This window comes from Sceloporus undulatus, chromosome 3 (assembly GCF_019175285.1).
Source record: "Sceloporus undulatus isolate JIND9_A2432 ecotype Alabama chromosome 3, SceUnd_v1.1, whole genome shotgun sequence".
NCBI lineage: Eukaryota > Metazoa > Chordata > Lepidosauria > Squamata > Phrynosomatidae > Sceloporus > Sceloporus undulatus.
The window spans coordinates 274,906,117-274,918,138 of record NC_056524.1 but is presented as its reverse complement, the minus strand read 5'-3'; the positions used below and the strand labels follow the sequence as shown (position 1 = coordinate 274,918,138).

Genomic DNA, 12,022 nt, shown 5'->3' with positions numbered 1-12,022 from the left:
CATCATCATCATCATCATCATCATCATCATCATCATCATCATCATCATCATCTTAGTGTTTGGTAATACTTTCCTCCTTGACCTTCTCCAACTCCAGGTTTTTGTTGGTTTCTGCTAGTAGCAATGATTAGTGAAAGTTAATTTCATTTTCAAGGAACAGAATCCCAGGCTCTCTCCCTTGGAAAGAGGATCCATGGCTGACCTCCGGCTCCTGCGCACATGCCACCCTCTCTTACGCAGCCATGCTCATCTGCGCACCCATGGACTCTGGCCTTTGGACCAGAGGGGGCTCTGGGGGGGAGGCATTAATTGCTGCCTTGGGGCAGGAGACGCCAGAGACTCGGGGGCAAAGTCCAGGGCAGCTTCCTTCTGGAGGGCAGCCAGAGGCCCGTCCTGCCAAGGGGCAAAGGGCACCTGAGATGCTACAGACTTTTGCTTTAAAAACATTGGCGTGATTCCTAGAGAATGATGGTGCAGAAGGTCACAGGATGTATAGGAAATGTAATACAGAGAGGAGGGCTGTTGAGAGGGGCAGGAGGGCAGAACAAGGGTGGGCATTTGCTGAGACCCCCCCCTGGGCTGAATCTCTCGTGCCCCCAACAACAACAACAACCATCATCATCATCATCCTTTCCCACCTCTCCTCAAGGCAGGGCACAACAGGTTAAAATACAATACACAATTAAACATACACAAAACCAGCAGTTAAAACACAGTGCTTTAAAACCATTAAGATACACTCACAGAATACATTATTTAAAATATACCCATTTAAAAAGTCATGATTTAAAATTGGCTGGGTTGGCCGGTCAGAAGAGAGAGACATCTTTAATGCTGTTTTAAAAGCAAAAGGCAGCTAAAGGGTTTTGGGCATCAAATGCCCTCTAAAAAGCCCCCAGGGACATCCTTGCCTCGGTTTGGGGCCCTTCGTGGGCCATTTTAAGGGAGGACTTTGTAAAAAAAACACCACGTGTTCACTTTCTGTTTTTGCAAAAGGCTTCCCAGAGCCTAAAGTGGTCCAGGGGTCCGAAAACATGGTGGGCTTGGCTCCTAACACTTAAGGGGCGTTTTTCGTTCAGAGAGGGGAAAGGTTTGTTTTATGTGTTTATTTTTGCAAACTCAGTTTTCCCAGGCATCCCCACGTTGGATGCCATTGAGTTGGTGGAGAGGAGGAGGCCCTGGCATTTGGGGGGATGATGGGGAACGATGGGGGTCATAGGGTCGGGCCCACAGCGGGCACAGCTGGGCTTGGTCACACACACACCCCATCTCCACACACGTGAAAGTTCCCTTCAGCCCCCAAACGAGAGAGAAAGAGAGAGCCCTGACCCCTCTCTTGCTTGCTCTGCAGCACCTGGGCAATTGCCAAGGCTCTCTGCTGGAGGTTGAAGGGTGGGCTCCTCTGGGGGGGGGGTCAGAGACCTTATGACCCTAACCCCCCCTTCCCTGGTTTGTCCCTCAGGCCAGCCAGGCAGATGTGGTGACGGTGGACGGGGGCCTCGTGTACCGGGCTGGCAAGGAGTTTGGACTACAGCCACTGGCCGGAGAGGACTATGGCGGAGGTGAGAGAAGGGGGGTCAGCGGGCAGATGGATGGAATCCAATGGACCCCATTTGACTAGGCAATGTGGGGGGCCTTCCTTCACTCATGAGGAGACCTGCTGTCTTTCTTTCTTTCTTTCTTTCTTTCTTTCTTTCTTTCTTTTTTTCCTGGTGACGCAGTGGTTAAATGCCAATGCAAGCACTCACTCACAAACCATAAGGTTGTGAGTTCAATCCAAGGCAGGGATCCAGGGTCGACTCAGCCTGACATCCTCCTGTGGGTTGCTAACATGAGTCCCCAGCTTGTTGGGGGCAACTAGCTTACACATTTTAAACCACTTAGGGAGTGCTTAAGTTCACTATTAAGAGGTATAGAAGTGTACTTACTTTTGCTATTGCTATTTCCCTTCCTGCTCAGCGCTGGGAGGCTCATACCTTGCGGTGGCAGTGGTCCGGTCAGGCTCAGACCTGACCCTCGATGGCCTGAGGGGTGCCCGCAGCTGCCACACGGGCCTCAACCGCACCGCTGGCTGGAACGTCCCCATTGGACTCCTCCTCGACTCCGGACGGATGGCTGCCCTAGGATGTGACCTCCCTGCAGGTGAGTGTGAGACACGGACCCTGGACCCTTGGGATCCTCCTCCATCTAACTGAAACCCCTCCGTCTCCTCCAGGGAGTCAAGCCGGGGGGGGTCTGGGGGTCACCTGGCAAGAGGAGCCTTGGGGGGGGTGACAATGTCCTCCCTCACTGACCTCTTCCTCCCATCCCACACCCATAGAGAATCCTTAGTCATAAATGGCCATATATCACTGAATGTTAGGGCAATAGTTGTGCCATTAAACAGCTAGCAGAACTATACCTTTCAATGACAATGTCCTACGCACAGAATAAATGGGTTTACATATACGGTGCTTCATGGGGCTAAAGTGAAAACTTGGTAAAATGTTAACTTTTAAAAAATTGTTTTTAAAAATCAAATGTTAAAGGTACAGTGTTCCCTTCATGTCGGCTGTGGATCGCAAAATCCATGGATGCTCAAATCCCATTCAGTACAATGTCTTAATAAGATGGTGGCCCTTATAGAAAATGGCATAATCAGGATTTGCTTTTTGGAATATATATATATTTTGAAGCCATGGATGCTTGAATTAAAAAATCCATAGATACAGAGAGATAACTGTAAATTTTAATTTACCTGTATTAAAAACATCAAGCAAACTTTGATTTTCTCTCTCTCTTCCCCTCCCTCCTCTTCGGCATTTCTTTGAGGCATGGGAGGATGGAGCAGACCAAAGGCAGGGGGCTGGGGAGCAGTGTGTGTGGTGGGGAGGGTCTTAAAACCCCTGTCCCCCCAATGGCCTCATAGAATCACAGAATCCTAGAGTTGGAAGAGACCCCAAGAAGGGCCCTGATCCAATCCAACCCCCTTCTTCTGCCATGCAGGAACTCTCAGTCAAAGCATCACTATTGACAGATGGCCATCCAGCCTATGCTTAAAGACAGCCTCCAAGGAAAGAGATTCCACCAAACTCCGAGGGAGTATATTCCTCTATGGAAGAGCCCTTACTGTCAGGAGGTTCCTCCTAATGTTGAGCTGGAATCTCTTTTCCTGTTGTTTGTAAGCATTGCTTGCTCTATCCTCAGTCTGACACCCCTTCAAATATTTAGAGGGCTATCCTATCAGCTCTTAGTCTTCTCTTCTCCAGGCTAAACATACCCAGCTCCCTAAGTCTCTCTTCACAGGCCAAAGTTTCAAGACCTTGGTCTGGGCTGCTCCGGGGGTCCTCCTGGGCAGTGGAATCATTTGGGGGTTTGGGGGGTGAGGAATGCGCCAGGTGACACCCTAAAAGGGGGGTGAACCCACTTCTCCTCAGAAAGGGGCTGTGGCATTCACCTGTCTCCCTTTAAAGGGCTTTAAGAATCATAGAATCATAGAATGGGATGAAGCTCCGTGGGAGCGGCCCCAGAATATTTTTGAAAACTGAAATTTCAAATTTCAAAATTTTATTTAAAAAAACCCCCCACATCACATTTAAACCAAATCTTCACTGTAAATGTAAAACCTTTAGGTGGTCCATATGCTATTGTAACCTGAAGGCACAATTTTAATTTTGCTGGTTGTTTATATCACAACTGTTAGCATGGCATTCAGTGGTATGTATGGGAATGAGGATTGATGAGGAACATGTGTGTGTTCCACCTCAACATTAGGAGGAACTTCCTGAGAGTAAGGGCAGTTCGACAGTGGAACACACTCCTTCCTCGGCGTGTCGTGGAGTCCCCCTCCTTGGAGGTCTTTAAGCAGAAGCTGGATGGCCATCTGTCAATGGGGATGCTTTGATTGAGATTTCCTGCATGGCAGAATAAAGGGGTTGGACTGGATCAGGGCCCTTGCGGTCTCTTCCAACTCTATGATTCTATGAGTCTGTGATCCTATGAACATTAGTGCAAAAAAGCATGAATAAGGATTCTGTATGTGTGAAATGGGAGGAAGAGGTCGGGGGGGGTGGCACCATGAGTGACCACACCGGGTGACACCAGGCCTAAGGAAGTTACTGCGCCTGGGACCCCTTCCTTTCCATTCTTTTCCTTGCAGCGGCATCAGCCTTCTTCAGCGCCAGCTGCGTCCCAGGGGCTTTGGGGCCAGGCTTCCCGGAGTCCCTCTGCCGCCTCTGCAAAGGCGATGCCGCCGGGGAGGGCCGCTGCCAGGCCACCCCTCGCGAGGACTACTTTGGGTACACCGGAGCCCTCAGGTAAAGCCGTGGGGCAGAGCTGGACGGGGGGCACCCCATGTCCTCCTCAAAGGGTCCCTCTTGGCCCCCAGGGGCGACCTAACCCCACTCTCTCCATCCCTCAGGTGCCTGGCCGAGGGGGCGGGCGAGGTGGCCTTCATCAAGCACAGCACTGTCCAGGAAACCCTGCAAGGTAGGATGCCTCCTTGGCCTGGAGGGGAGGGGGCATTGCCTTCATTAGCCCCCCCCCCCCACACACACACTCACCCAGGGAAAAACTCTTTAAATATATACATAGATATTTTCTGTCTCTCTAACGAATGGATATGGCATTTTTCCCCTGTAATGAATAAAAGCTCCAACTAGACATAATAGCCATGCTGGTCTCTAGACTCAGTATGCAGAGAGATCTTCTAGCACCTTTGAGACTCACTGGAAGAAAGGAGTTGGCAGCAGGAGCTTTCCTAGACTTCAGTCTGCTTCCTCAGGTGCATTTGGACTCTCTAACTTCATTCCCCAAATGCATCTGAGGAGGTAGTCTTTCTATAATGTAGCTAGAAAAGAGAACTAAAAATGAATGTTTAAGGCCAATAGGGATTGGGAGGGAGGGGAAGGGGAAACACTCTCCCCCAAAGAAGCTGGCTACCCCAAAGCTGGGATTTGCCAGGGTCAGGATCACCCCTCCCAGCCCCAGAAATGGGACCCCTGGCCAGATTCCCCCCTTAGCCCCCCCAGGCTCATCCTCACTATCCTTCTCCTTCTTCTCCTTTCCCTTGTTCTTTTCCTTCTCCTTGTTCTTTTCCTTCTTCTCCTTCTCCTCCTTTCCATTCTTTTCACCTTCTTCTCCTTCTTCTCTTTCCCCTCCTTGTTCTTCTGCAGGTGGGTCCCCCCGTCCTTCTTGGGCTGGGGGTCTCCAGGTGTCGGACTTCCAGCTGCTCTGCCGGGACGGGGGACGGGCAGCGGCGGAGGCCTGGCAGGGCTGCCACTTGGCCCGTGTCCCTGGCCACGCCGTGGTCACTCGCCCTGGGACCGACCGGCGCCTCATCCTGCAGCTGCTCCAAGAGGGACAGGTGAGTAGTCCTTTGGGAAGTACCATTGCCCTTCCTCTGCCAGGCGCTCCTGGGCCAGGCTTCCCCAGAAGAATGCCTGCCTGCCTGCCTGCCTGCCTGCCTGCCTGCCGCTTTCCCAGAGCAGGGCCTTGTCTGTGGCTGCCCCCTGGACTCTGGCCCTCCTTCCCCAGAGAGGCCAGGCAGACCCCTTCCCTGCTCTCCTTGAAACCTTCTCCTGCAGACATGTTAGGGCATGGAAAGACGCGCTGTGTCCACCACGACCACCTGCAGAGTTGAACCACGTCGACAGGACGCCAGGGAGAAGGAATCTGAAGAGATGTCTGCAAGGTATTCAGGCCAAGAAGCAAAATGCAAATGGCCTTGAGCTCCCGGCTTGAGAAATAACAACAAGAGCACTTCAAGCCTTCACTCTACACAAGGGCTTTAATAAATAAGTTACTTTGTCAACCAAACAACCATAACAATAAAAACAGAGAGGCAGTTACTCTAACACCAACTGTCATAACTGACACACTCTCTCTCTCAAGAACTGACAGCATCAACATTCCATAATGCAAGTGTCAACTGTCAACTGCCACTGGAACTGTAATAGGTTCCGCTTCAGCTCTATCTTGTGGTCGCATACATGTCATTTCCTAACATTCTCCTCCGAATGACATGTGGTGCATCCCATGTGTCATTTACACTTATCCTTTACTAATTCCTTGTGTATACACTGATTCCAGCATTGGCGCTTTGTTTAAGTCCATTCAATGCTTTCTTCAGCTTAGAGACTTTGTTACTGCCTTCAAACTCATAACCTGGAGGTTGTTCCATAAACACAATTTCTTCTAAACTGGCATTGAGGTAAGCTGTCTCGAAGTCGAAATGATGAACCACTATCTTCCTTCTGGCAGCCACAGCAAGCGCCATCCTGAGACTCTCTGCCTTGGCTCTCGGTGAGAACGTCCGATCATAATTCTCAAACCGTCTCTGTGAGTAACCTTTTGCTACTATTCTAGCCTTATATTTCACAGTCCCATCAGGCATGTCCTTCTTCCTGTAGACCCATCTACAGCCAACTACTTTCTGCTCTTTAGGTCTATCAACCACTTCAACCACTTTTCTATCCACCAATACATTGATTTCCTGATCCATAGCCATATTCCACTTCTCCTGCCCAGTTACTGGATACCTGAGCATGTCCTTATACTCATCGGGCTCCTCTACCACAACAGCGCAAGCTCATGCCTCTTGTACTACAAACCTCTCTGGGGGTTTCCTGACCCATTGAGTCCTTCATGGAATAATGACTTTGGTTCTGCCAGGCTCATCCTCAGTGTCACTACTACTACTACTACTCTGGATAGCCTGCCTTTGCTCTGGCTCTTGCTCTGGTGTTTGTGTGTCTTCAGAAGTGCTTGTTTGTTTATCATTCACATCTCTGGACGTATGTACCCCTCCATTTCCATTGTTCTTATTTGTCCCAATGTTTTTAAGTTTTACAAAAACCCCTTGATTTAAACTCCCCCCCCCCATCATGGGTCTCAAAACTAGCCCTCCTGGAACACAAAATCCTGTTCACATCCATTAGGAACCTGTATTTGTTTCCTTCATAGCCCACAAAACGCAGCCTTTGGCTTTTGGGCTCATTCTTTTTCCTAAATCGAGGTGAATGTACACTGAGGCAAATTGTCCAAAAACTCTGAAGTACTTTAGGTCCGGTGCACAACCTACAACAAACAATAAGGACTTTGGTTTATCACACTGCACCATGACCGGTTCAAAATGTGACAAGCAGTTCTTGTGGCTTCTCCCCACAAATTTGCTGGTGCTCCAGAATCCTCCAACATACAATCCTTGATTTGATTTAACACACTAACCCTGTGTTCAGCCAAACCATCTTCCGCAGGACATCCGGGATTTGTAGTTTTGTGTTGGATTCCTTTCTGCCCAAACCACTGCTGCAAGTTGTTACAGAGGAATTCCCCACCTCTGTCTGTCACAATAGTGCCAACCTTGTAGGGAAACTCCCTTTCAATAGAATTGACCCATCTTTTGATCGTGTCAGCAGCCTCACTTTTGGTTTTGAGCATCGTCGCAAATGTAAATTGGGTATGCCTGTCTACAATTAGTAGGGTAAACCTGCATCCCCTCTCAACTCTTTCCTTGATGTGGCCCTGATAAGTCTGCATGTACCACCTGAAAAGGCCTCTGGGTAATGCATTTGCTCCCCTTCGCCACGGGGAAAGCCTTGACTTTGACCCTTTTGCACACAGCAGAGTCAAGGTAACTATTACAGCCCTCTATTCTGAACCCTGGGCAAATCTTCTCTAGGTTTTTCAAATCCTTAAAGCTTATGTGGCCATAACTCTGTGGAAGTAATGGGCACAGCCATCATGCAGTAGTTTGTTACTTTCCCACACTGCACCTGTTCCACCGTGTGGTAAGTGTGGTTTTTCTTTAAGGCTTTACCACACATTGCTCCTTCCTTGGATATAATCCCCTCATCTTTTCTGAAAAGGATTTCATATCCATCATCAGTAAGAGATGCCACACTTATAAGGTTATTTTGCAACTTTGGTGCACACAAAACATTATGGAATACCTTTTTGATTAACACAGACCCTTGTACCTCTCCACAGTCAGATTCACCATTTGCAAAGACCACAGTGTCCACTGGTGCTGACTTAAGGCGCTGTAGTTCTTCCCTATTAGGGGTCATGGGGTGAGGACACCCATTGTCCCAAATCCAAACAGACTGGCCTTCCTTCTCACTTACAACTCCTTCCACAACAGCAGCAAACCCTCTCCCCCCGAGAGGCTTCTCTTTCCTTTCCTTTTGTGAGTTTTGTCCTTTCTTTGCTGCGGAGACTTTCGGACAGTTCTTCATCAAATGTCCGGTCTCCCCACAGGAAAAACACCTCCGTATCCTGCAGACGGCAGCACTCCCCTCCTTGGGAAGGACATAGGTTGGTTGGTTGGTTGGTTGGTTGTTGCCTCCAGCGAGTCACATCCTTGAAGCTCTCCTCAGAGTCTCTCCTCTGTACTTCTTCCAGTACAGTATTCTGGATGCCACAAGGTCCACAGTTAAATCAGCTTTGGCTACTCCTTGGAGACTGTACATCAAAAACTCCCAGTCACTGCTTAAACTACTAAGCAGTATATGGGCCTTCTGGGTTTCCTCAATCTGGATGCCACTCTCGCTGCACTCTGCAAAGTTGTCTTGCATCCGTTTTAAGTGTACAATCATGGATTCGCCTTCCTGCTGTTTACAGCAATATAGCCTTCTGCTGCACAGCATTTTAGACAAGGCTCCAGCTGGTTGGTTAACAGCCTCAAGAGCTTTCCAAGCTTCAAACACTGACTTCTTAATTCTAATATGGTTTAGCTGGCTTGGCTCTATAGCTAAAACCATTGTTGCTCTGGCTTTTTCATCACCATCTAGCTGGTCTTCATCAGTAGGAGCTGGCTGTTTCTTTACATAGTCCCATAAGTCCTGCTTTACCAGTAAAGCTTGCATATACATTTTCCATGAAGCATAAATCTTCTCGGACAGTTTCTCAAACTTGACAGCCGCTTCCATGTTTGCACTGAGTCTGCAACTTAAACAGCTGCAAACAAAGACCCTGATACTGATAACAGTCTGGGCAGGCTGCCAAACAAGAATAAGCATCCCAAAACAAACTGATAACAACAGACTTTTCTCTTCAGCCCTCTAGTAATCCAAACACAGCTCACCAATTGCAGAACTAGATCTCCCACAGCTTCTTTAACGTTGTCCACGTGGCTACTGGGCCCATAACCCTTGTTGGGGCGTAGAAAGACATGCTGTGTCCACCACAACCACCTACACAGTTGAACCACGTCGACAGGACGCCAGGGAGAAGGAATCTGAAGAGATGTCTGCAAAGGTATTCAGGCCAAGAAGGAGAATATTCCTTCAGCACTGCAAACGGCCTTGCGCTCCCAGGTTGAGAAATAATGACAAGAGCACTTCAAGCCTTCACTCTTCACGAGGGCTTTAATAATAAAGTTACTTTGCCAACCAAACAACCATAACAGCAAAAACAGAGAAGCAGTTACTCTAACATCAACTGTCATAACTGACACACTCTCTCTCAGAAGGACTGACAGCATCAACATTCCATAATGCAATTGTCAACTGTCAACTGCCACTGGAACTGTAATAGGTTCCGCTACAGCTCTATCTTGTGGACACATACATGTCATTTCCTAACAAGACAGGCTTTGGAAACAGGATGCTTTTAATGAATGGGGTGGGACTGTTGCATCGTTCTGAAGCGTTCTAAGCACTCCTCTCTTCTTTCAACTGTGTTTTATTCTTTTAACAAGCAATCTCTTTTAATACTGTAATCATTCTGAAGGACCATCGCTTCCCAAAAATAGTATTCTACGGTGAACTCGCCAGGGGTCAAGAGCGTAAGAGGGGCTCCTCAAAGAAGAGATACAAGGACTCCCTGAAACAACATCTCAGGCTTGGCCAAATTGATCCCCAACATTGGTCCTCCCTGGCCTCGCATCGGGAGGCATGGAGACGCACCATCCATGACGCTGCAGCCTTTTTTGAAAGCTCACGCCGAACGAATCTTAAAGAGAAACGACAACGCAGAAAGAACCGCAACCCGGAAACATCACCCAAGGAGACTTTCCACTCTGCTTTCTGCAACCGGACCTGTTTATCCTGGATTGGCCTTTTTAGTCACCAATGCGCTTGTACAAAGCGCGGGATCATGAGTCCTTCCTGAATCTTCGTTCGCGAAGCAAAGCCAGAGAATGCACCACTTTTCTATGTTTCTTAATTCTACTAATATTGTGAGCCACTCTGGGTCCCAGTTGGGGGAAAAGAGCAGGACAGCAATGAATATCCTCCTCCTCCTCATCACCAGCACCACCAGCACCACCACCATCATCCCCTGGCTCTTTCCTAGGAGCTCTTCTGGGGTCTTCCTGGAGGGGTGGGTGGCTTTGAAGCCTGTTCCTGCTTGCCCTTTGGGGACACAGGGATCTCTATCTGCCCTTCCACCCCCACCTTCTTATTTGGGGGTTTCCTTGACTGCCCCAATGCCCTCCCTTGGCTCCCTGCCTCCCCCTCCTCATTTGGGGGGCGGCCGATGGAAGGGGTCCTGAAGAGGGGTGGAGGGGGCAGGTGGGTCACAAGGAGGCCTCTCTTGCCCCCCATTGCCATTGCAGGAGATGTTTGGCGCCCCTTCCTCCTCCTCTTCGGGGGTCTTCCAGATGTTCAGCTCGGGGTCCTATGGGGGCCAGGACCTGCTCTTCAAGGACTCCACGGTGAGGCTGGTCCCAGTTCCGGAGGGGCAGAGCTACCAGGACTGGCTTGGGGAGGAGTACCTCCACGCCATGCGCGGCATGGACTGCGACCCCACAAGTAAGGATAAGAATAGGAATCATAATAAAATTGATTTCTTTCCCATCTCTCCTCAAGGCTCGAGGTGAGATTGTTGTTGTGTGCCTCCAAGGCTGCATCCACACTGCAGAAATAATCCAGTTTGACCCCTCTTTAAGCACCAAGGCTCAAGGCTATGGAATTCTGGGAATGCCAGTTTGTTGTGCCCCCAGAGCAGAGCAGAGCATGACTAAGAAGTACTGTATGAGAGACAGTGTTGCATAGTGGTTTGAGCATTGAACTAAGACTCTGGAGTCCAGGGTTCGAATCCCCACTCAGTCATGGAAACTCATTGGGTGACCTTGGCCAAGTCACACTCTCTCAGCCTCAGAGGATGACAATGGCAAACCCCCTCTGAAGAACTCTTGCTAAGAAAACCCTGTGATAGGTTCACTGCCTTAGGGTCACAATAAGTTGGAAACAACTTGAAGGCATACAACAAAATGAGATTCAGCACGGAGAAATGTAAGGTACTGCACTTAGGGTGGAAAAATGAAATGCACAGATATAGGATGATGGGGGACACCTGGCTGAATGAGAGACTTATCTGTGTGAAAGGGATCTGGGAGTCCAAATAGAACACAAGTTGAACATGAGTCAACAGTGCGATGCGGCAGCTAACAAGGCCAATGCGATTTTAGGCTGCATCAATAAAAGTATAGTGTCTAGATCAAGGGAAGTAATATTGCCACTCTATTCTGCTTTGGTCAGGAATATTGTGTCCAGTTCTGGGCTCCACAATTTAAAAAGGACATTGAGAAAATGGAGCCATGTGTCCAAAGGAGAGCGACTAAAATGGTGAAGGGTCTGGAAATCATGTCCTACGAGGAACAACTCAGGGAGCTGGGGATGTTTAGCCTGGAGAAGAGAAGGTTAAGAGGTGATATGAGAGCCCTGTTTAAACACTTGAAGGGATGTCATATTGAGGAGGGAAAAAGCTTGTTTTCTGCTGCTCCAGAGAACAGGACCTGGAACAATGGATGCAAGCTCCAGGAAAAGAGATTCCAGCTCAACATTAGGAGGAGCTTCCTGAGAGTAAGAGCTGTTTGAGAATGGAACAAACTCCTTCCTCGGAGTGTAGTGGAGTCTACTTCCTTGGAGGCTGGATGGCCATCTGTCAATGGAGATGCTTTGATTGTGATTTCCTGCATGGCAGAAGGGGGTTGGACTGGATCAGGGCCCTTGCGGTCACTTCCAACTCTATGATTCTATGATTCTATGAACAATGACAACAACAACAACAACAAGAAGCATGAACTCAAAGATATAGC

The 12,022-nt window shown here is 48.9% G+C and overlaps 1 protein-coding gene across 1 annotated transcript in view; it reads left to right on the top strand.

Annotated features, from left to right (window-relative positions):
- MELTF (melanotransferrin) overlaps positions 1–12,022 on the top strand; it is a 34,781-nt gene that overhangs the window by 10,166 nt on the left and 12,593 nt on the right. The window contains exons 3-8 of the mRNA XM_042458396.1: positions 1,463–1,562; positions 1,960–2,142; positions 4,139–4,295; positions 4,400–4,467; positions 5,154–5,344; positions 10,538–10,733. Of these exons, the coding sequence (XP_042314330.1) occupies positions 1,463–1,562; positions 1,960–2,142; positions 4,139–4,295; positions 4,400–4,467; positions 5,154–5,344; positions 10,538–10,733 (895 nt within the window). The remainder of the gene's footprint in view (positions 1–1,462; positions 1,563–1,959; positions 2,143–4,138; positions 4,296–4,399; positions 4,468–5,153; positions 5,345–10,537; positions 10,734–12,022) is intronic.